This window comes from Vipera ursinii, assembly GCF_947247035.1.
Source record: "Vipera ursinii genome assembly, chromosome: 1".
Lineage (NCBI taxonomy): Eukaryota > Metazoa > Chordata > Lepidosauria > Squamata > Viperidae > Vipera > Vipera ursinii.
In genome coordinates, this window is record NC_139512.1 from 42,672,953 (window position 1) to 42,698,170 (window position 25,218).

The 25,218-nt window shown below is 39.2% G+C and overlaps 1 protein-coding gene across 2 annotated transcripts; it reads right to left on the reverse strand.

Annotated features, from left to right (window-relative positions):
* Positions 1–6,459: 6,459 nt before the first annotated feature.
* PSMC1 (proteasome 26S subunit, ATPase 1) lies at positions 6,460–24,503 on the reverse strand. 2 transcript variants are annotated; one of them, XM_083350218.1, is made up of 11 exons: positions 24,422–24,503; positions 21,748–21,801; positions 20,685–20,781; positions 19,958–20,082; positions 16,716–16,901; positions 15,200–15,328; positions 14,214–14,310; positions 12,293–12,482; positions 9,539–9,690; positions 7,934–8,088; positions 6,460–6,816 (listed from the first exon to the last, which is right to left on the reverse strand). In XM_083350218.1, the coding sequence occupies exons 1-11, from the start codon at positions 24,422–24,424 to the stop codon at positions 6,682–6,684; spliced, it is 1,323 nt and encodes a 440-aa protein (XP_083206344.1). In that variant the 5' UTR covers positions 24,425–24,503; the 3' UTR covers positions 6,460–6,681. The 2 variants fall into 2 exon arrangements, with proteins under 2 accessions (XP_083206344.1, XP_083206345.1); XM_083350219.1 differs by lacking the exons at positions 21,748–21,801; positions 24,422–24,503 and having other exon boundaries at positions 19,958–20,060.
* Positions 24,504–25,218: the final 715 nt, after the last annotated feature.

The following is a 25,218-nucleotide window of genomic DNA, read 5'->3' on the forward strand; positions in this document are numbered from 1 at the left end:
CTTTCTAATAATACTCTATGGAACAATTGCAATTAGCTTATATAGACTGCTGCTGAAATGGGTTGAAATAACAAAAATTAAAGCAAAGCATGCATATGGATTCTCACATTTAAGGCTTTACCCTTTAGAATTATATATCTGTCTTCTTAGCTAATGTTTACAAGTTTAAAAAAAAACTAGAAATGTAGCAAAGCTAATCACAATGGGATAGAAGTCTGAAAGTTTGCAGGGAGGGACATGTTAGAAATGCAATCACTAGTATTGCACTGATTAGGGCTTTCATTCAGTGTTTCTGTGCACTGCTGATGTAAGTAGATTCTAGTTTATATTAAAGCAATGTTTGCTGTGGTGGCATGGAGCTGTGGTGGTACAGTGATTAGAATGCAGTATTACAGACAAACTCTGCTTACAGCCTGGAATTCAATCCTAAGTGGTTCAAGGTTGATTCAGCCTTCCCTCCTTCCGAGGTTGTTAAAAGGAGGACCCAAATTATTGGGGGCAATAGGCTAACATTTGTAAACCACTTAGAGAATGTTGTAAAACACTATGCAGCGGCATAAGTCCAAGTGCTTTGCTATTGCTATTTACTCACACTATCAGTGGCTTTCAGTGGCTTGATCTAAAATGTACAAGGGCTTCTTGATTCAACCTAGCCAGAGAGCATTTATAATTTGAAGAATATCCAGTGTATTTAGAGATGGTAGGGCTGATGAGCCCTATTTGTTCTGATACAAATTTAAAGTATGGATGTCTCACATAGATAGGCTCGGGGCTGAACAAAAAGTCACCATATTAGTTAGCATCTGGGGAGAAACTGAAAGATTTTGCCACCACCACTTTCCTAGGGCAGAGAATGAGTGATCAGCCCAAGGCCACCCAGCTGGCTTAATTCCCAATGCAGGACCAAAACACTAACATACCCGAACACACACACACACACACACACACACAAGGAGTTTCACTCCTTCCCACCCTCTCTCTTTTAACAGAGTATTTAAAACTGAAGTTTTCCAGAAAAAGGAAATCTCTTCCACATTTTGGACTATTACAGTAGCTTGCTTGTTTCCAGAAGATAAAAGAAGCACAAGGTGCTCAAGGTTTGGGAAATCCAAAAACAACAGTTACCGTAATTTGAAGTTAATCCTCCATTACATCTTTCAGCTCAGTGAATAATTCAGGGTAGCTTCAGCCAGCCTATTGTACCGTTATACTGTCCAATGCATGAATGGTAAGCAATGCCAAGTCTTCCCATATTTTGTACAGAGGCTCTGGCCCCTTCAATAACAAGCCTGGGAACGCTTCTTTTTTTTAAAGTCATACATCACTCCAGTGCAATGGTAAACTTTCACATGCTATTAGAGTCACAGCAGTAATTTCATACACCCAGGCACTGAAACAACTCTGCTTGGAACCTGCTAAAACATCTGAGTAGATTTTAGATTTATAACCAGAATAAAATACGGTGATTGTTCACCGTGCTGAAAATAGGAGCAAACTGAAACTTTTGGTTAATTATTATTCTGAAAAACAATTTCTGCAAGGTACAATTAAATCTAATTGTACTATGCTATTGATAGTTGATCTGGTGAAAATATTCAGTCCGGGTGTTATGAGATCTGGTCATAAAACCCTAACTGGGCCACAGAAAAGCCAAAATAGACTTCCCAGAGATGTTATTTTGGGGGAAAGGGAGTTTATTTCACCACTAAGGTTTTTAAGAGGGTTCTAGAAAGTACAGTCTTGCTTATGAATGAACCTTTATTGTCAAAGTACAACCACGTATACATTGAGATTAGCTGAGCCTCCCTTCGTGCTCCCACCCCCCCAACTCACAGTGACAACAAACCCTCCATCTTATTACACCATGTGAACTAATTGTACCACACACCGGCCTCGCAAGTCAATTCTGCATAAAGTTTATAAAAATTATTTCCCGTTCAAAAGCCTAACAGCCCACGGATAAAAGCTGTTTTTCAGCCTGTTGGTGCGGCTGGCTATACTCCTATATCTCCTACCCGATGGTAGGAGAGTAAAGAGATACCGTCCAGGGTGTGAGTCATCCCTGAGAATCTTCCTCACTCTTCCAAGGCAACGAGCCCTGGCGATGTCATCCAGTGGTGTCAAGGAACAGCCCACAATGTTATGAGCATTTTATCTGCTTGGAAAAGTGTTTGCATGATATATTATCATCTGGGCTTTTTGACTTGTAAATAATTCATAAAAACCAATCAAACACCTATATTCAAATTAAGCTCAAGTTCAGAATTGCATTTGGCACCTATAAATAATTTGGGCTACACATAAGAATGGTATTGCCAAAGTTAAACAGTTCAACCTGTTCATCTGTATTCACAGCCAAAGAAACTTGAGCACTGAAGAAATCTTGGCCATTTGACCCAGTTACGCTAGCTTCAACTTGGAACGTGGATATCAGCCTATATACATTTGCTACTAATATATGCGAAAGAGTGTTTTTTAGCTATTTACCACACTTCTTCTACTCCAGATGAGGCTATTTTAAAATAAGTCATGCCTACAGTCACTGTCTTTACATAATGGCTATGGGACACCTAGCTTTTCCTGGTAAGATAAGGCTAGGAGCTGGAAATTTGGAGCACGCCAGTTGTCCACAAAAATGGAGACTCTAAAGGTGGGTTGAGCAGAGATTTTAGGAATAGCCCAGTGGACATCAATGGGTACCATGTTTATCTACCTTTGTACTAGAAGAATGGGTAAATAAAGGTGTGGCCAAGGAAGCCCACAATCATATTTGATCTGAAATCTAATTGGCAAAAGAGCACCAATTTATGATTGTCTGCTTGCAATTATACTCCACTGACATTTATTTCTGGGTCCCGATATTGACACAGGCTGCCTTGTTGAGCTTGACATAGTATGAAAGTAACATAGGTCATATGTGGTTTAAATCATTCATGTCAGCCATGAGAATTCTCCCTCAGGCTTACACATTTCTACATTCTTCGTTCATTCATAACATCTGTTATGTTTCATCTGCAGTATGAAAGGGGCACGTATATAACCTCAATTATTTTGAATAACACATACATAACATCGATGCACTAAACACCCTGCTACACTTATTGTTTTAGTTTACTTTTTTTTTACACTTTTTACACTGCTTTTACACTTCCTAAGGGGGGAAATATCTTGTCAATGACGCCCATTATCTTAGTTATTTACCACCAGCAGCAGAGAATTGAACTACCAAGGGTTTACTATTCCAATATAGATTTACTATTCATCTAAAGCAGAGTATGTCTACCTGAATTTCAGCTGTTTTTCTACAAAGCCCATTCCAAGAAAGCATGGTGAAGTAGGAAAGATGCATTTTAAACTACACTCTCTCAATGAAGAAATCAGACTATATACAGTGAGGGGGGGGGAAATATTTGATCCCCTGCTGATTTTGTACATTTGCCCAGTGACAAAGAAATGATCAGTCTATAATTTTAATGATAGGTTTATTTTAACAGTGAGAGACAGAATAACAACAAAAGAATTCCAGAAAAATGCATTTCAAAAAAGTTATAAATTGATTTGCATTTTAATGAGTGAAATAAGTACATGACCCCTTTGCAGAACATGTCTTAGCACTTGGTGGCAAAACCCTTGTTGGCAATCACAGAGGTCAGATGTTTCTTGTAGTTGGCCACCAGGTTTGCATGCATCTTGGGAGGGATTTTGTCCCACTCTTCTTTGCAGATCCTCTCCAAGTCATTAAGATTTTGAGGCTGACGTTTGGCAGCTCAAACCTTCAGATCCCTCCACAGATTTTCTATGGGATTAAGGTCTGGAGACTCGCTAGGCCACTCCAGGACCTTAATGTGCTTCTTCTTGAGCCATTCCTTTGTTGCCTTGGCCGTGTGTTTTGGGTCATGGCCATGCTGGAATATCCATGGCCCCATCCATCGTCTCTTTGATGAGGTGAAGTTATCCTGTCCCCTTAGCAGAAAAACACCCCCAAAGCATGTTTCCACCTTCATGTTTGACAGTGGGAATAGCGTTCTTGGGGTCAGAGGTAGCGTTCCTCCTCCAAACATGGCACGTTGATGCCAAAAAGCTCAATTTTGGTCTCACCTGACCATAACACTTTCCCCAAGTTCTCCCCTGAATCGTTCAGATGTTCATTGGCAAACTTCAGGCGGGCCTGTACATATGCTTTCTTGAGCAGGGGGACCTTGCAGGCACTTGCAGGATTTCAGTCCTTCATGGCATATTGTGTTACCAACTTTTTTGTGCTATGATCCCAGCTGCCTTGAGATCATTGACAAAATCCTCCTGTGTAGTTCTGGGCTGATTCCTTACCGTTCTCATGATCATTGAAACTCCAAAAGGTGAGGTCTTGCATGGAGCCCCAGACCGAGGTAGATTAAGTTGTTTTGTTTTTCTTCCATTTGCGAATAAATGCACCAACTGTTGTCACCTTCTCATCAAGCTGCTTGGTGAGTTGTAGCCCATTCCATCCTTGTGTAGGTCTACAATCTTGTCCCTGACATCCTTGGACTGCTCTTTGGTCTTGACCATGGTGAGAGTTTGGAATCTGATCAATTGCTTCTATGGATAGGTGTCTTTTATACAGGTAATAAGGTGAGATTAGAAACACTCCCTTTAAGAGAGTGCTCCTATTTGCCGCTCGTTACCTGTATAAAAGACATCTGGGAGCTAGAAATCTTGCTGATTGATAGGGGATCAAATACTTATTTCACTCATTAAAATGCAAATCAATATTTCCCCCCTCACTGTAGTCCTGTTTAGTCTCCTTTGGAAAGGGCAAGGTTATGCATTGCTTATTAACTATCAAATCTTTTTAATACCACGAATAGGCAGAATAGGTACCAACCCAAATTCCATTTATACCTTTAAGAAAAGGACAGATTTTTCATTTTTCACTTTATTAAGTCCATAAAGCTTCTTTTGAGCATACCAAGTATCCCAAACCTAAAAAGCACCAGCATTCTTAATGGTACGCAAGAACCTTCCAATATTGAATTTGTCCCATTGGTGAAGCGGGAATGCATACTAAACACGAGAGCAGGGATGGGCAATTAATTTTTCCAAGGGGCCATATGAGAAACTGGGATTATTGTGGAAGACTAAAGCAATTGTTCATAGGGTCACGATGGGTCGGACACGACTTCGTAGCTAACAACAACAAAAGCAATGTAATCTAATTTGATGTCCTCAAACTTCCTCACCTAAACTCCTCAGGCTCCTCCAGGCAAAGGGTGAGCACCGCACTGGAGCAGAAAAGCCCACTTTCTTCTTGCCCTCCCATGGCTGACAGCTGACCAAAGGAGCACATAGCAACCGTGCAGAGCTGGACCTGATTTGGCGGCACCTTCTCCTGCCCTCTGCAGGTGCACGTATTTACATTTGACTTCTAATTTCTGATTGGCTTCACATGGGTCAGACAGGAAGAGCTAAGGGGTTGGATGTAGCCTGTGGGGCCATAGAACGCCTTGGTGGCGCAGTGGGCTAATGCCTCCTTAAGTAACACCAGCTGCCTGCAATTAGTGCAGGTTCGAGTCCCACCAGGCTCAAGGTTGACTCAGCCTTCCATCCTTCCGAGGTAGGTAAAATGAGGACCCAGATTGTTGGGGGCAATCAAGCTGACTTTGTAATAATGCCGCTTTGGGGGGGGGAAGCCCTAATAAGCAGGCATATACATAGAATGAAGGCTATTGCTAAGCACATTGATTTGTGCTTTAGATTGTAAGCCGCCCTGAGTCTTCAGAGAAGGGCGGGATATAAATGGGATTTAAAAAAAAATGCCCAGGTCTGTACTAGAATGAATAAAACTTTATGTATATCTCATTTAAAGATAGAATGGATGCTTAATTTTCCATAATTAATTTCCGTAATTTTACATTTCCCTGTCAAATTTGGAAAACGTTCTCATATACAATAGCTACTTTCACTTTTTGGAACAAATTGTGATTACCGTAGTTGCAAGAACTGAATCAGCACAACTTGACTACAGTGGTGCAAGGGAGGAATTGGCTCTGTTTTTAAAGATGATTTACTTTTGTCCAAACAACTTTGGCAAAGAAACCTCATTGCTTATAAATGTGTGATTTGGCAAACCATAGCCCTAGGGGACTGAGAACTAAATGAAATGGAAGAAGAGTCTTCTCAGACATCAAAACCATTTTCACTGCAGACAGCAGTTCTGCTTCAAAACTTTTTTCCCCCTGAGAACTGCATGGATTTTCCACAAATCAGGTCCTTCTGTAGTATTTCTGTCACTATATTTTTCAGTACCTTTCTGGATATATATGTAAATTCAAGCAACGTACATTCAGCTGCGCTTTAGACGAAGTGTCATAACCAATTACAGAACATTTGCAGAGTCTGCTAAAAATGTCAGTTTGTAACAAAGAGGCAACAGACACACATACAAAACCCATCTTTGCTTAAATTCTAATCCAATCATCCCAATTCACTTGGAAATCCATTTTTAATGACAAAGTATTTCACAATGAATGTATGCCACAATACACAGACATTCACAGTAAGTGAATTATCATACTTTCAGCAGCAAAAGCTTCTTTTTGTATTCAGTAACACCTTGCTCTCTAAAGCTTTTTCCACATTTTGAAGAGAAAAAAAAAAGGTTCAAGCAATTAACCCCAACCTATGACCAAAACAAAGGTGGGGAAGTTAAAGGTAGAGGCCTTCTGGAGTGCCTTCCTGTTTCTTATAAAGAACATTTTCTTTTGATTTTTTGAAGTCTTCATTTGTTACTTTCATCCTTCGTTCACGAAGAGCCATCAAACCAGCTTCTGTGCAAATGGCCTATTAGAAATGGAAGCATTTGATTAGAAAATCAGGAGTCTGACCTGTATGAAGTGCTAAGAACCAATGATGTTCAAACAAGCTGGTGGCCCTTATGTATACTAGAAACCATAGGGCAGGAAGAATAGTATTAAATATTCATTAATTAGAAACAAAGGTGATTTGACTGCAATGCACGGCAATCATTACTAATATTAGATTATTTTTTCCTCCCTAATTGTAATTCCTCTGAAAGAATGCAACATGCTGGTCACAACAGAGGTCAATAACCTTTAATAGATGTATAGGCTGACTTCCTTAGCCACCAACATTCCTACAAGCTTTTTACATCAAGCATGCAATTCTCATGAGAGGTGGCCAAATGTTCATTTTTTTTTCTTCCATTGATGACTTTTCCCATCCTAATAATGACCATTAATGCCTTTCCAAATATTTAGGGGCGGGGGGGGGGGGGGGGGAAGAGAGAGAACATCCCCTTCACTCGAAAAAGATTGCCATAACAATGAAATATTTATTACAGGTAGTCTTCGACTTATGACCAGAATTGAGCCCAACATTTCTACTGCTATGCGAGACAATTGCTAAGTGAGTTTTGCCCCATTTTACGATTTTTCTTGCCACAGCTGTTAACTGAACTTCTGCTATTGTTAAGTCAATCTGGCTTTCCCATTGACTTTGCTTGTCAGAAGGCCGCAAAAGGTGATTACCTGACCCAGGGACACTGCAACTGTCATAAATATGAACCAGTTACCACCCATCTGAAATTTGATCACATGACCAAGGAGATGGTGCAATGGTCCTAAGTTTGAAAAGGGATCATTTTTTTCAGTGCCTTTGTAACTTTGAATAGTCAGTAAATAAACCATTCTAAGTTGAGGACTACCTGTATCAAGAAGTAGAAAAACAAGTCCTTTTTTTAATGGGTGAAAAAGAGAAAAGAAAGTGACTGGGGCTTTCTGGAAGCAAAACTGCGAAGCCACAATTTCTTTAATGACTGGTTAAACAAGAGGCATTTGTAGGAAAGTCTTCAATGGAAAGGGATGCAAAATACTGCATGACATAAAAGCTCAATAAATTTACTGTGGGGGAAAAAATCATTTGTTATCAAGGATTTTACCTTTATATCTGCCCCAGACAGATCATCTTTAGCCATTATCAACTCATCTAGAGTAACATCATCTGCCAAAGTCATTCTGCTGGTATGAATCTGAAAGATGCGTTTCTTTGTTTTTTCATCTGGCAAAGGAAATTCTATCTTCCTGTCAATACGTCCTAGAATTTTTTAAAAAACAATTAGCTATTTCAGATTTTTGCTTGTGAAATCAAAAATAGAAAGCTTTCCTTGGAAAACAACATTATTTGGCCTTGATACTATCTCAGAAAATACTAGTGCATCTTTGGACAGTTATATTAGATGCACAGAATTTCATTTTTATTTCCTCCCTACTTCACAAATAAAATAATTTTATCCTTATTGATGAACCAAAACATTTCTTCCCTCAAATTTCATAAGCCACACAAATATTTATATTTCAAATTATTTCATGTACTGCTCAATATCAAGTTACATGAATAGGCACTCCAGAAACTTTACTTAACCCCAATCGCATAGATTTAATTAGTATCAGTTGTCACACTGTGCTTTTTCAGTTTGGCTGCGGGTGTGGCAAATCGAAGATTGAAAAAAAATATTGAGTAATAAGATCTATCTCCCACCCTTGCAAACTCTTTGTGTGAAAAGGTAGCCATGACACTTCCCCAAAATTCCACAGGTTCCCACCATCCCCAAAAGAATGTAGAGTCCTTAAGAAAGGTCTTAAGGGAGATCTTTGTATGTGTATATGGGCTTACACAATATTCTAAAATTTAATATATGTCTGTTTCTATTCAATCCATCTGGCCCTGCAAGCGTGTGTGCTGCCAGGGCCCAAGAGGAGAACTTTTTCTTTTTCTTTAGAACATTTTATTGATTTTCTGATTTTACATTTAAAAATTTCCAAAGCTGCATGGCGGCTGGGTTAACCGATAATTCAATAACTTATAAATATCACAAATCTCAAAATACCACGTTAAATATTTCCTCTCTTTTCCCCCCAAGGGCCCAAGAGAACTTTTTCTACCATGCCATCCATCCATCTTCTTTCTGGAGATCTGATTGGCCCCAACCCTGCTGGCCTTCCACAAGGCCTCAAAGAATTGGTTCTGTGCTTGAGCTTGTTGCCTGGTTGTTTTGACTGATGTTTTTGCAATGTTCCCTTGGCTGGTATGTGTTTTATGTTTTTGCATAGGATTTTATTACTTTTAATATTGTTAGTCACTGAGAATTATATATTTGTGATCGTTAATCATAAAAATCAAATACATACATACATATATGCCCATATGCATACATAAAAGCTTCAGAAAGAAAGCTATAATATTTGTAGAAAATGCAGTAATTCATTCTCTAGAATACTGGTTTTCTCCCTGAGCAGGCCAATTTGAGTGAAAAGTAAACCTTTTGAAAGAGCAAAACAATTCAAGCTTTGGATGTGATCTGATTCCCCATTTTTTCCCCAAACCATGCCTAGATCAGCTTGGATCAACCCATTCTAATGAAAAACACAGAACGCTCTAGGAAACACAGTGACATATAAGGAGCAGATCACACCATTCTACATGAAGCTAACCATTAGAAGTAGTTCGATTTTAAGTAGTTAAATGTGACCATCATACTTTTTACCTGGTCTGATTAAGGCTGGATCCAATGTTTCGATTCTGTTAGTAGCCATGATCACTTTTACATCTCCACGTGAATCAAACCCATCTAATTGGTTCAGCAACTCCAACATTGTTCTCTGGATTTCCCTTTCTCCTCCTGAGTTAGAATCGTACCTTTGGAATAGGAAAAAAAAATCTAAGTTAAGATTAGAATACCCATAGAACACAATATTTCCCTTAACCTACAGTAATCAACTGAGAAGCCATAGGGCAGGTGTAGGCAACCTCGGCTCTTTTATGACTCATGGACTTCAACTCCCAAGTCCATGAGTCATAAAAGAGCCGAGGTTGCCTACCCCTGCCATAGGGCAATGAATTACACATTTTGATAGAAGCAAGGAATACACAGAACATTGTTCGCCCAGGATAAGACATCACTTCTGAAGTTCGATTAAAAACTCTGATTAGAGTATAACAGGTTCTACAGTTAAAAGTATGCTATGAGCAGCATTTCTTAAATTCCCAGTTAAAATATCGCCACAGTAATCCATAATCCCAGTTTGTATTTGCAACTATGTTTCTGCTCCAAGTGATTCTCATTTAAAGATGAACCTTCAAAAATTAAATATTAGATAAGGAATTATTATAAGCACATACAGAATTCATCACCTCCTTTCCTCACCATGTTCACTCAGTCAATACTAAAGATTATCTTTCTTCAACAAACCAGCACACATGATGTGTTTTTATTCATGACCATATTTGCCAGAGTAAACTCCCCAAAAAGGACAAAGCTGAAAAAAAATCATGCCAATATTAAATGACTCAATAACTAATTAAAATTAACTAATTGTAAAATAAACTGCTTGTTCCTAAATCTGTTCCTCCATCTGCAAATATACACATAAATAATTCTCCCTTCCACACATACTCTGCCTCCTTGTAGAAGAAGCAGAAAAAAAGAGAGGGAGGAAACAGAATAAGCGTGGGCTAGGTCAGGGGTAGGCAACCTCGGCTCTTTTATGACTCATGGACTTCAACTCCCAGAATTCCTGAGACAGCTATGCTGTTGAAGTCCATGAGTCATAAAAGAGCCGAGGTTGCCTACCCCTGGGCTAGGGCATGCTAGGGTAGGGTAGGCAACCTTGGCTCTTTTTATGACTCATGGACTTCAACTCCCAGAATTCCTGAGCCAGCCATGCTCGTGACCTCTCGGATAGACTACTGCAACGCTCTCTACATGGGGCTGCCCTTGAATACCACTCGGAGGCTCCAGCTGGTGCAGAATGCGGCTGCGCGAGTTGTGATGAGGGTCTCCCGATACTCCCATGTAACACCTCTGTTCTGCGAGCTGCATTGGCTTCCAGTTGTCTTCCGGGTGAGATTCAAGGTGCTGGTGATGACCTATAAAGCCTTAAATGGCATGGGCCCGGATTATTTACGGGAGTACCTTTTGCCAGCGTTAACTTCCCATCGTCCTGTGCGCTCCCACAGAGAGGGCCTCCTCAGGGTGCTGTCGGTCAGGGAATGTCGACTGGCGGCCCCCAGGGGGAGAGCATTCTCTGTGGGCGCGCCTGCCCTCTGGAATCAGCTCCCTGTTGAGCTCCGGATGGCTCCCGACCTTCGCTCTTTTCACCGCGACCTAAAGACTTGGCTATTTGAACTTGCCTGGACTAAGGGACTGGGGTTTTAGATTTTAAATTTTAGTATGTGTTTTACTGTTTAGGGCTACTTGGTTTAATTTATTTTAATTTTTGTATATTATGTGTTGTATATAGTGTTTTAATTGCCCTGTACACCGCCCCGAGTCCTTCGGGAGAGGGGCGGTATATAAATCCAAATAATAAATCCAAATAATAATAAATAAATAAAAGAGCCAAGCTTGCCTACCCCTGGGCTAGGGGAAGAAAGGAAGAGAAGAAAAACAGCAGATGAAAACTTATGCAGATTTAATCTGTAGTAAACGTTACTGAAGTGAATGGCTCGTATTGTATGCCCGGCTAATTCTCCAGAAATGTTATGAAATCCAGCCACAGCCTTTCTACATTGAAGGGGGGGAGGATGGAGTGATGCTCTCTATAACTCCATAGATTGGCAAAAATAACCACAATGGGATTTCCCTTTCTCTTGCCTCCATTCCTACTATTCCCTTTTCGGAAGTATATCCAAAAAGGTATTTCCCACCTATCTCCTTTTCAGGCTTATCTTTTACCTCTAGTACTTTATTCTTGGCAAACACAAAATAATCCTCCACTCCCTCAGTGTAGCGAGTGATCAGCATGTTGGATGGGGATGCAAAAGACTCAAGTTTAAATCCTCTCCCCACCCCAAACCTAATTTACAAGGTTGTGGTGAGGATAAAAGTAAAGCAGTGTTCCTAGTCTTGAATTCCAAAAAAAGGGAAAGAAACTCAGTAATAATTGTATAATTCCACAAACAATTATTGAGTCTGAATTCATGAAAAAGAAAAATTGCTTTCCAGCTACCCATTCCATATTAGCCCTGCTCCCTTTGTTTTTAGAAATGTCAGGCTTTAGAGATAACAGTTAACTATCTTATAAATTAAACAAATGGTTTAGCTAAGACATTTTAGCCTGAAGCACGCTAGCACTAATGTGCTCCTACAAATATAAGGGTTGAGAATTTTCTTACAATTGAAGATGGGACATCACTTTTAGTTATTCAAACTCTTACTTCTGAAAACCAATTTTTTTTTAAAGGAAAGTGTGTTAAATGATATGCACGTGATGCTCAGCATGAGAATATGACATCCTACCTTTTGGTACCTATGGCATCAATTTCATCAATGAAGACAATTGACGGGGCATGCTCCTCAGCTACTCGAAAAAGTTCTCGAACAAGTTTTGGCCCATCTCCCAGGTATTTCTGGATAAGTTCAGAACCAACCACTCTCAGGAAGGTGGCAGAAGTCTGATTTGCCACTGCTTTGGCTAATAATGTTTTACCTGTTTTAATTGCAAAATGCCAGAAATTCAGCACATGCTCCAACTTGTGTTACACATACATGCATGAAGGCAATCACCCAAATCAGAATATTGACAAAAGTCCTCAAGCTATCTGCTATAGATCAAGTCTGGCATTTAAGTCAATAAACAATGGAGTTATACCTTAGAAGAATTTACATGCTTGAGACATGTAAACAGATTTTTCCTATTTGAATTCACAAGTATAGAAGGAGAAGCAGGAACAGATAAACTGATTTCCTGTCAATTTAAAAAGATGCTGAGAAAATACTTTTTGTCGCTTTCATATTTGGAATAGGAAATTATTTCATTCTTACAGGTGAATCTATGCAAAGAAAGTAACAGAATGAACTAATCAAATCAACCATACTTCCTTAAAAGACAGCAGTTTCAGCATCAAAGGACTGACAGATCTCACATACTATGTCTATGCAAATTAATATGAGAAGCATAGTTTCACTCAGGGTGCAGAATCATCCATAGTGTCCTAATTTAAAAAAAACATTTCTCGTAATTTTTCATACCTAATATGAGGGGAAGAGGTTTGGTTCATAGATTTCTACTTTCTCCATGTGTGTATGCACATGTGCGCACGCACGCACACACACACACAATGCTCACACTATCATTTTCCAAACAGATAACAAAATGTGCTTTGGCTTGATAAGGTATCTGCCCTCTGGTTCCCTATGGACACACCATGCTTTCGTAGATAAAACTGGCCCACAATATAAGAAGGGAAGGCAGGATGGATTCACAAGTCTGATTGATTCCCCTTTTTTTACAGCGTTGAAGAATTAGCCTGATTGGGCTCTGAGAACTGTGTGGAATGGATCTAATAAGTTTATCTGTCATCACTTTGTATAAATTGGACAGAAAGCCGAAATGAAAATAAACCATCATACAGATTTATTAAACAAGTATCAATTCAATTAAGATTCCAAATTGATCAGTGATTGTAAACTTCCATGTTTTTAGTTAACCAATTGTTTTATAAAAAAAAAATCAAGGTAGAAATAAAAAGCTTTCTCACAGCTATTCTATTATGGTATTGTTATGATAATTTCAAGGTCATTAAAATTGCTGTAAGTATGTGGATCATTTTTTTTTCTTTTAACTGTAAAATAGTGAAAGTTTACAGGAAGTGAAATAGCATTACTTACTGAGGAAGGACTCTTGTCCTAAGTCTAATCTAAAAATTCCATTTAAATAATGGACTAGATCTGGATTTGGCTCCTAAATTCAAGTTTAGGAAAATATTCTGCTACAATGCTCTCTTTCCTTTACCTCAGGATGCTCTACTGGATCCTGGCTACTATACTCTTTCTCTCATGGAAACTTTCTTCATTTCTGTCACTAGTGTCTCATATCACTGCTTGAGAAATACCAGTATCAGTTAGTTTCTGCACCACATATCCTGAAAACACTACCTGATTTCTTGGCAACTATCTTGATCTCTTTCTGATGGGGGTAAACAAGCTAGATGTAAATAAGTTGCGCGTTAACTCTTCTCAAGCATGTTTGAAGACCATCAATTCATAAACACCAATTTCAAGAAAGCAATAATACATTGATTATAGCTTTCAGTCAATACGATGAGGCACATGCTAAGGCAGAATTTTTGCCTTTATTGATATAAATACTTCCATATATTATTCTGTAATAAATGTTTTAATGCCCTATGCGGATATAAAAATACAAGAAAAAAATTACCTGTGCCAGGAGGCCCATACAGAATGACACCTTTGGGTGGCTTTATTCCCATTTCTTCATAATACTCAGGATGAGTCAAAGGTAGTTCCACAGATTCCTAGAAGGAAGAAATTACATAAACTTTCAAGGTTGATTAAGCCTTTTATCAACCTAAGGCTCCTCCTGGTTAGAAAATCAAAGGAGGGAAGGAAGGACTAACTCATCTAGTCACATATCTTTATGCTACACACGGCAAGTTACTCCATCTTAGAAATTTCTTTAAAAATATTTCTCCATACCCTTTTAATTTTAATTTAATTTAATTTAATAATATTTATATACCGCCCTTCTCCCTGAGGACTCAGGGCGGTTCACAGGGCAGAATAAAATACTAAATACAAACGTTAAAAAGAGATTAAATGATAGCCCATGTTAAAACAATTGGAATAGAATTCTAAAACACCAAGTTAAAATTAAGACACCAAAAATAAAAAAACCCCCACCAATCCCCATCAGGCTAGGCCGGCTTGTACAAACAGAAACGTCTTGAGATCGCGACGAAAGGAGCGAAAATCGGGCGCCATCCGGAGCTCAACCGGCAGCTGATTCCACAGCTCCGGAGCGCCCACAGAGAAGGATTGATTGACATACCTAGAGCTAGTTTAAGAATTTAGGCTCTTAAACCTGGGAAGCCTTGAGAAAGATTCTGAGGTACTGGGTCAAAGAACGTATCTCAGCATGGGACCTACAAAAACTTATATAAATGGAAAATATATCTATGCATTCCTTGGGCAGAAAAGCATCTCCATGGAGAAGAGATGGTGGCAATGGCAATTATCAAACTATTATTTCAAGTAAGCAGTTATTGAAGTAAGCAAAATACCAAAGCCATTTAAATAAAAGTCCCCTGGAAGAAGAAATAGAAGTATTGCAATTCTAAGGCATCATCTAGTAATAAAATGTTCTGGCATTTTTCCACTATTGGAAAATGCAAGAAATATTAATACCTTGATTTCTTGAATTTGGTTATCCAGGCCTCCAATATCTGCATATGTCTCTTGTGGGGCTTTTTCCACTTTCATCACTGTAACTAAAGGATCCGTGTCATCCATCAAGACACCAATCACAGCATGGACCTGTTAAAAGCAATGGGCAGAAGCATTCAATAGTAGGAAAGCATTTAAGCCATTGCCCTATTATAGGACTAGCATAAGGTAGAAACAGCATTATTGCAGACTGATAGGAAATTTCATATGGTCAAATTCAGTTCCTAAAATCTATTTCTCAGATACTGGCACTCTGTAGCTTCTGGTTAAGTGTAGTTAAATTGATGACAATTTCTTTTTCAAACCACAGAGAAAAGAGAAGGCTTCCTGGCAAATCTGAAAGACATGGGGACACACCTCAACCCTTTTGGGGAGGGATGAGCAAGTACTGTGGACAAGCCAGGTCACATCTTACATTCTCTATGTAATGACTTAGGTCGCACAAATACAAACAATTTTACAGATCAGCAGACAGACTTGATCTCAACTGTCACTTTGGTGTGACTCAAGATGTGTCTTAGTTTGGAGACAGAGTAGTAAACAAATTATGATCCTGTTATCCTTTGTATTTATATTTTTTGTCCAAGAATGCTACAACCTTGGTTGGTTCTAATAAACAATAATTCAGAATTACAATTTAACTTGCTTATTTTAATTTTCGGTGGGGGGCATTATCATCTCTCCTACTGCGGCTGTTTAAATTTTCCAGTGTCTGTAGCTTTCTAAAGAAAATCATAATCAAAAGAAACAAAAAATTCCTTGCCTGTAACCCTAGCATACAGCTTGGAGGGAAGGCAAGAAACCAATAGGCCCACCATATTGGTTGGAGGACTGGTTCCACTAAGCAAATTTCCATTATTTTTTTTCTTTTTAATCTGAATACTGTAAGAATGTTATAATTTATATGCCTAAGTGGGTTCTTTTTATCTTTTATCTCTGTAGGAGGGAATTTCCTGTTGTTACTGGTCGTGTACAATCTGTTTTAAGACAACATTGTCTTGATCAAGATAGAAATCTATATCTTAATGACTTTTAGTTTAATCTAGATAATGAATGGTGGCTCAGTGGGTTAGGACGCTGAGCTTGTCGATCAGATGGTCGGCAGTTTGGCGGGTCGAATCCCGAGTGCCGCGTAACAGAGTGAGCGCCTGTTACTCGTCCCAGCTTCTGCCAACCTAGCAGTTTGAAAGCACGCAAAAATGCAAGTAGAAAAATAGGGACCACTACGGTGGGAAGGTAACAGCATTCCATGAGCCTTTGGCGTCTAGTCATGTTGGCCACATGACCACGGAGACGTCCTCGGACAAACGCTGGCTCTTCGGCTTTGAAACGGAGATGAGCACCAGCCCCTAGAGTTGGAAACGACTAGCACGCATGTGCAGGGGAACCTTTACCTTTACATAATGAATATTAAGATATTCATAACATTTATCTACTTTCAGTGCTTTCAATCACAGACAAAAAAAGCAAGAATTACCTTATGATTAAGTAGAACTGAACATCCTGGCTCTAGCAAATCCTTGTCTACAAACGAAAGAATACTGACATAGTGTTCTGATCCCACTGAGGTGGACACAATAGCATGATTATCATCAATTATCTCTTCCAAGGTCCCTACAGACATAGGAGTCCCTCTCAGATCATCCACCTTTGACCTCTCTTCCTGCAAACAAGCACACAAAAAGAGATTATGATTATGTATTACAAATTGCCACGCATCCCAACAATTTCTATATTCTATTACACAATCAAGAAATGACAATTTTATGGCTTCCTCAACAATCCCAAAACAGAAGAACTGGTATTTTCAGTATTAAGTATCTCACCATTAATGTCTAAGTATTCAGCATGTAATATCTTAATACTAAGACCTTACACAAATACTACTTTAATTACTTTCTCAGAAATACGGTAAGTTAAAATATTCAATTGGTATTATCTACCTCTACTGTCAAACTAGGCCTGGTTAATTTCCGCTTTTTCTCAAAATGGAAAAATGAATATTGAGATTCCCACAAGGAATATATATGAGGTTGGGATGAGATTTAAATGATCTGAATTAGGTCAGCAAGATTATTTAGTCAAATTACTTGATGACACCAAACTATTTAAGAGAGTTAGTCTAAAAGATTTTTCCATGAGGAAAGAAAATTTGAATAGCATTTAAATGGACATATATTAGTACATAATTTAACAGACATTTAGCTATAAGGAAATACTAAGTGAAATAAACTGCATTATTTAATGGGGTGTCAGTAGATGGGAAAGGAAAAAGACTTTAGGATTATAATGATCGACAGAATGAAAGCGTTGATTATAAATATCTTGTTGGAGCAGAATGATAGAATTCAGATTCTGCTTAGGTTCTTTTAGGATTTTATTGCAAACATGTCACATTACTCAAATTAAATATCAATAATAATGATGATAATGATGATGGAGGACAACTAGTCCAACCCCCTGGTAGGAAACCCTCTACCATTTCAGACAAATGGTTGTCCAGTCTCTTCTTAAAAACTTCCAATGTTGGAGCATTCACCGCTTCTGAGGCAGGTTGTTTCATCAATTAATTGTTCTAATAGTCAGGAAGTTTCTCTTTAGTTCTAGGTTGCTTCTCTCTTTGGTTAGTTTCCATCCGTTGCTTCTTGTCCTGCCTTCAGGTGCTTTGGAGAATAGCTTGACTCCCTCATTTTTGTGGCAACCCCTGAGATATTGGAACACTGCTATCATGTCACCCTCACCCTTCTCTTCATTAAACTAGACATACCCAATTCCAGCAACCACTCCTTATATGTTTTAGCCTCCAGTCCCCCAATCATCTTTGTTGCTCTTCTTTGTACCCTTTCTAGAGTCTCAACATCTTTTTTACATCTTGGTGACCAAAACTGGATGCAGTATTCCAAGTGTGGTCTTACCAAGGCGTTATAAAGTGGTATTAACACTTCACATAATCTTGATTCTATTCCTCTGTTAATGCAGCCCTGCACACTGCTGGGTCATTGTCCATTAGGACTACGAGATCCCTCTCACAGATACTACTACTGAGCAAGGTATCACCTATACCACAGGTCTGCAACCTGCGGTTCCGGAGCCGCATGCGGCTCTTTCAGCCATCTCCTGTGGCTCCCAGTCCTCTGCCATGTGCAGTCCAAAAAAAAAAAGTGGGACTAAAAAAGTTCAACCAATCAATTCAAATATGCAGGGTAGGTGCATATCTCGCCTTGGCTCCACTCTTCAGTCAAACCCTGTTCTGCACATGTGCGCATGTACACGCATGCGCACACATTTTTTGCAGCTCCCAGTTTTTCCTTTTGTGAGGGAACTGGTTCCGAGTGGCTCTTTCACTGTTTCAGGTTCCTGACCCCTGACCTATACTATACCTGTGCATTTGGTTTTTCTTGCCTAAATGTAGTACCTTACTTTTTTCACCACTGAATTTCATCTTGTTAAGATAGCATCCAATGTTCAAGTCTGTCAAGATCCTTCTGTATCTTAAGCCTTCTTCTTAACTAATACATTTGTGATCTCTTTGATATGCTCTTGTTAACTATCCTAAAATATATATGTGCCAAAGCAAACTATTCAATTAACTAAAATGGGATCCCATACTATTTGAGCCTGTTTTTACTAAACTGTTTATGCCATGTTATCTTCACCTACAGCAGTTTAGCAACACGAAGCCTTACTCTGGAAAATCCTAAAATTTGTACATGTGTAACTCTTGTTATTGAGGTAAGCTAAAAAAAATAAGCATTCAATTTTAAAAACATAGAAGCAAACTTTATTCATTTTATAATAAAGCAAAACTGAGTTCAAAAACATTGCAAAGTCCTGAGTTTATTGGTGATTTTGAATACCACCAAGATTGTATCTTTGTTTCCGAACATTATTTTTAAAAAACAAGTATATTTCGTTTTACTAAAAAAGTTTCTATCACATTAGCTATATAAAAAGTTTAACAGATACACCAAAACATACAGATATTTCTCAATTTGCAACCATTCAGTGACTCTTCAAAGTTACAAAAGCACTGAAAAAAGTGACAGTCCTGTGTCACCATTTGCAACCTTCCCAGTTGGCTTCTGACAAACAGTCAATGAGAGTAGCTGCATTCACTGTAGCTGTCTGACTCACTTAGCAACTGCAGTGATTTGATTAACAACCATGGCAAAAAGGTTATTAAATCTTTTGTAAAATCAGGCACAACTCACTTAGAAAGTACCTTACTTAGCAATGACATTCTTATCCCAATTGTGGTTGTTATGTTCTACCTTTATTTAAAATTCACATCAATTCACACCTTCGGTCCTTCTGCCGTGACCTGAAGACCTGGTTGTTCCAACAAGCGGGCCTGGACTGACTACGGTTTTTAATTAGGCTTTTTACTGGGTTAAATTGTCTCGTAATTATTGCATCTATTGTTTAATTCTTTTTAAAAAAATTTTACTCTTTGTTTTTAATTTTTATTGTTGTGAGCCGCCCTGAGTCCTCAGGGAGAAGGGCGGCATATAAATTTAATCAAATCAAATCAAATCAATTGGCATGAAAGAGTAGCATGGCATTTTAGAGACTTAACATTTGTCCTTTTTCATATAGTTTGTTTTGCTGGGTGAATGAAGTTAGAAGGTACAAAATGAGGATAAGTAAGTTGATAACAAAAAAAAAACACAACCTAAGATGAATTTAAGCAGTTTTCCCCCCTATTCAAAGCATACATACCTCTTGCTTTTCTTCCAAAGGTTTCATCTGCTCCTGGTTTCTAATGAACTCTTCCTCCATCAGAAGATAATCCTTAATTCTTTCCAGCTTCAATAATTTGAGTCTGCATTGAGTATGAGGAGTGACTACAATTAAATAAAAGACTTTCTAAATGTAGGGTCTGGAATAATATATTCAACTTGTTTAGGGGATTTGAAGAAAGGGACAGTGAACTAAAATAATGTTTAAATTGCTGTCTTTTGTCTGGGATGCTTCTTGTTCCTATTATTTTGGGCACTGCTTTTTGATGGACAAATTGCCTTTTTGCATGGAACTGATGTAGCAATATGTGAGCCTAAACAAATTCCAAGGACAGAATTTGAAGAAATTCTTGAGAGGGCTGCATCTTATTCCAAGGAAAGAGAAATTATGTTTTTTTGTTGGTAAAATAATCAATTCCTGAAATCCATTTAAAAAATGTGGCTTCCTCCAACTCTATGATTTAATGTTCTGGATCCTATGATGTAGTACCCTAAAGATGAAAATATCTATGTTTTTGTTCTATTTCAAAACAAACTACTGAGTAACCTAATTCAGTTCCAGTTACTTTTTAGCCCTTCAATGTTTCAAGCTCAGAGCTTTGAAAACTAAATTGCTCAAGTATGAAGTGGGAGCTTTTTGCATGCTGAAAAAACTATCCTATATCTTAGCTATAGCTGCTCAAGTAGATGACACAAACCATGCTTACCTAGTGGAAGTTTGCTGGCAGCATCTGGTCCCTTTGTTTTCTTCTTCTTTTTCCCCACACGGGTTGGAACTGGGGGTTCATATTTCTTCTTTTTGTCCTTTTTATTTTAAAAATCAGGTTAAAAAAGCAATGTACAGAAAATATTATGCATCTAAGATTTCAACACAACTTTCAGAAGGTTTGGTCAAATATTTCAAAAGTTCTAAATTACCCAATATTTCATAAATCATCTAATCCAAACTATAAAGTTATATTGCTTTCTAAATAATTGGCATTTAATTTCATAATTCTCCATGGCGTAGAGGGACTGCCCATCTCCCATAATGTCTGCTCAGCCAATTCCATCTTGGCGTGTTCCAGATTGAAATGTCATCTATTGGGACCACAGAAACACATATTCTTTGTAGCAGCGCCTGACCTCTGAAATTAGGATAGCCTCCAATCTGTTGTTGTTTAGAAGAGGTGTGAAGACTTATCTCTTTACCCAGTCTTTTGGCAAGGGAGAGTGAGACCATTTGTTTCATTTCATGTGGGCTGTCCCACTTTCCATTGTTATTTAATAATTTTGTAGTTGCGAGTTGGCTAGAGTTAAAGGGAGTCTGGCAGCATACAGGCTTAATAAATTATAATTATTACCAGTGTGCCTACGAGAAAGATTTGAACACTGAACTATGAATTATCTTAGCTATGGTTACTAGAAACAAGACAGTTGCAAATTTGAGCAGAATCATTGTTTCCATTAAATCATACGGTCCAGATTAAATAAAAAACTATAATGAATAAAAATGAAAGAGAAAGGCACATAAATCATGGCATATTTAAGTTGGCTACTTATCCATATACACTACAGTAAAAGCAACTACATGATTCTGAAAACTAGATCACTACAATGAAAATTCAGCATAGGTTCATAATATATAAAAACACAATATTTGATTTTCTGAGTTTTTATTTAGTAAGGGCAACTGAGGGAAAATATATATTTTAATTATCTTAATATAACTTAATTAGCATGGAAGTTGTTTTCTACAAATATTCAATTAACAAAGTTATTTTTCCTTACTTTGTCATCTTTCTTGCCTCCTCCAGGTCCGTGTCCACCACTCTGACTCTGACCCTACATTCAGAGAGACAAAAGATCAATGAAACTCAGAAAATGAAAAAAGGCTAATTAACCATAAACTATGTACAAACTCAAATTATTTTTTTCTTCTGAAACAACTGTCAAAGGAATGTAGACAGAATTAATTCCCCTTTCATTCTTCTAACACTCTAAAAAAATGTTCCAGAAAACTCTCCAGAACAGAGAAATGCTCCACAACAAAGATAAGGAAATGTTTTTTATATGCAAAAAGAAACCCATACAGGCAACACTGATTTCCCCCTGGGTCCAATTCATTTTGATGAAATAAATTTCTAAGCATAAATAAAACACTACTTTTTGAGAGTCTTTTTGGTGACTACCACTTCAGGAAAAATTCAGAAAAACAATCATATTTCGAGATCTATACAAAATGTTAAGCAAATGGTAACTAAAACAGGGAGAAGGGGTTCTACTTTAAGCATACTAAATTATCTGCAGCAACCAATTTACCAGTTAATGTTTGGAGAAATCACAAGGCAGCATGGGAATTTACTTAAAACAAGTATTTCTACAAGTACTATATTTATTTTGGTTGAAAAATCTCAGACAAGAATATCTGTGCTGTTAAGGTCACTAAATAACATTGAATATAATTAATGGAGTAGCCTTAGGAGTCATTTAAATGCTATATATAGCTTGAACCTGGCCCAAGGAGCAATGAGCAAGAATTTTCCGTTTTGATGTTGTTAGCAATCTCATGCAACTCTGGAAAAAGAAACTATAAACATGCCCAGCTCACATAAGTATGCCTGTAAATATAATACATATTTATTTATTTATTTATTTATTTTAATTCCATTTATATCCCACCCTTCTCCGAAAACTCAGGGCGGCTTACAAGCTTTAGCAGTAGCCTTCATTCTATGTATATGCCTGCTTATTAGGGCTTTCATACACCCCCCAAGCGGCATTATTACAAAGTCAGCTTAATTGCCCCCAACAATCTGGGTCCTCATTTTACCTACCTCGGAAGGATGGAAGGCTGAGTCAACCTTGAGCCTGGTGGGATGCGAACCTGCACTAATTGCAGGCAGCTGGTGTTACTTAAGGAGGCATTAGCCCACTGCTCCACCAAGGCTCTAATATTGTGCATTTCTATATGTGTATATGTGAAAAAAGTATATTTACACAGAGAGCTATATATGACACCTGTACATTAGACATATGGGTTGAAACTTAACATTAAGAAAACGAAGATCATGGCATCCGGCCCTCTCAATTCCTGGCAAATAGATGGGGAACAAATGGAGGTAGTGACAGATTTTATTTTCCTGGGCTCCAAGATCACCGCAGATGGGGACTGCAGCCAAGAAAATAAAAGACGCTTGCTCCTGGGAAGGAAAGCCATGGCAAATCTAGACAGCACACTAAAAAGCAGAGACATCACCCTGCCAACAAAAGTGCGGATAGTCAAGGCTATGGTCTTCCCAGTTGCAATGTATGGCTGTGAAAGTTGGACCATAAAAAAGGCTGAACACCAAATAATTGAGACCTTTGAACTGTGGTGCTGGAGAAGACTCCTGTGAATCCCTTGGACTGCAAGGCGATCAAACCGGTCAGTCCTAGAGGAGATCAACCCTGACTGCTCTTTAGAAGGCCAGATCCTGAAGCTAAAACTGGTGTTACTCCTTAAGTAACACCAGCTGCCTGCAATTAGTGCAGGTTCGCATCCCACCAGGCTCAAGGTTGACTCAGCCTTCCATCCTTCCGAGGTAGGTAAAATGAGGACCCAGATTGTTGGGGGCAATTAAGCTGACTTTGTAATAATGCCGCTTGGGGGTGTGTGTGAAAGCCCTAATAAGCAGGCATATACATAGAATGAAGGCTACTGCTAAGCTTGTAAGCCGCCCTGCGTCTTCGGAGAAGGGCGGGATATAAATGGAATTGGAAAGAAAAAAATACTTTGGCCACCTAATGAGAAGGAAGGACTCACTGGAGAAGAGCCTAATGCTGGGAAAGATCGAGGGCAACAATAGAAGAAGGGGACGACAGAGAATGAGGTGGCTGGATGGAGTCACCGAAGCAGGAGGCGTGAGCTTAAATGGACTCCAGAAGATGGTAGAGGACAGGAAGGCCTGGAGGAACGTTGTCCATAGGGTCGCGATGGGTCGGACACGACTTCGCAGCTAACAACACCACCACATTAGACAACCCCCCAGCAATGAAAGGAAGATGCTAGTTAAAAACGTGACAGAAAGAGCGCTCGATTTTCTTCCCGTCACCACCACTTCATATCCTAGGCCAGGGGTCGGCAACCTCGGCTCTTTTATGACTCGTGGACTTCAACTCCCAGAATTCCTGAGCCAGCTGGCTCAGGAATTCTGGGAGTTGAAGTCCACGAGTCATAAAAGAGCCGAGGTTGCCTACCCCTGTCCTAGGCTATCCGCCCCAACGCCCCATTTCTCAGCCATGGAAACGATGCAATCATGACATGGCATTAACAGCGCCGAAAGGACCCCACGGCGGGAGAAAAGACTAACTCTGGCTTAATGGAATCGGTCTCCCCCAGCGGACGCTGGGAAAGGCTCCAAACGGGCCTTAAGAAGTTCACCCGCGGCCTCCCCTCCCCCCCTCGAGCCCCCCTTTTGCTCACCATCCTGCTTCCTCACAGTCCAACCCCGGAAATCGAACGGCTTCCTAGAGGAGCGGGAGCGGAAGCGGAAGTAAGCGCGATACAGGGCGCGAGGAGGGTCATTTCTCCGCTCGGGAAAGAGGAAAAAAAAAAAAAAGAGGGCGGAGTTAGGCCGTCCTCGTCTCCCGGAGGGCGGAGGTGACAAAGGGGAAAATGGGGCAGCCTATCGTCGCGTTGCTTCTGGCGGCGGAGCGACTCCTCCGTCGACGTCTACGAGACGAAGGGATGAAGCGTAAAATAAGCTTTCGTGTATTTCGGATGCAACGTCGGCGGTCCCCGACAGCTTACGCCAGGGGTCTTCAAACTTGGCCCTTTTATGACTTGTGGACTTCAACTCCCAGAATTCCTCAGCCAGCTGCTGAGGAATTCTGGGAGTTGAAGTCCACAAGTCATAAAAGGGCCAAGTTTGAAGACCCCTGGCTTACGCTGTGATTCACTTGTTTTGCTTTTAACCGCGCCGAAACCTAACTGAAGTAATATTTTCAGGACAATTTCTTGAGAGGCAAATATGTCCGTTGACGCTTTTTGTAGCTGCATGCTACACAAAAGGAAGGTTAAGAATCAGGGCAACCAATGGCATAAATGGAAGTAGGAGAAGATGTTTTCTCTTACCTAAAGTACTAGAACCAGAGATCACCCAATGAAGAATCGGGGCAAGACTAAAGGATTTACACAATGTGCAATTGTATTTTTTATTTTACAATTCACTGCCGTGGTTACTCCTTTTGAGAGCTGCATCTTATTTTAATGTATGCTGA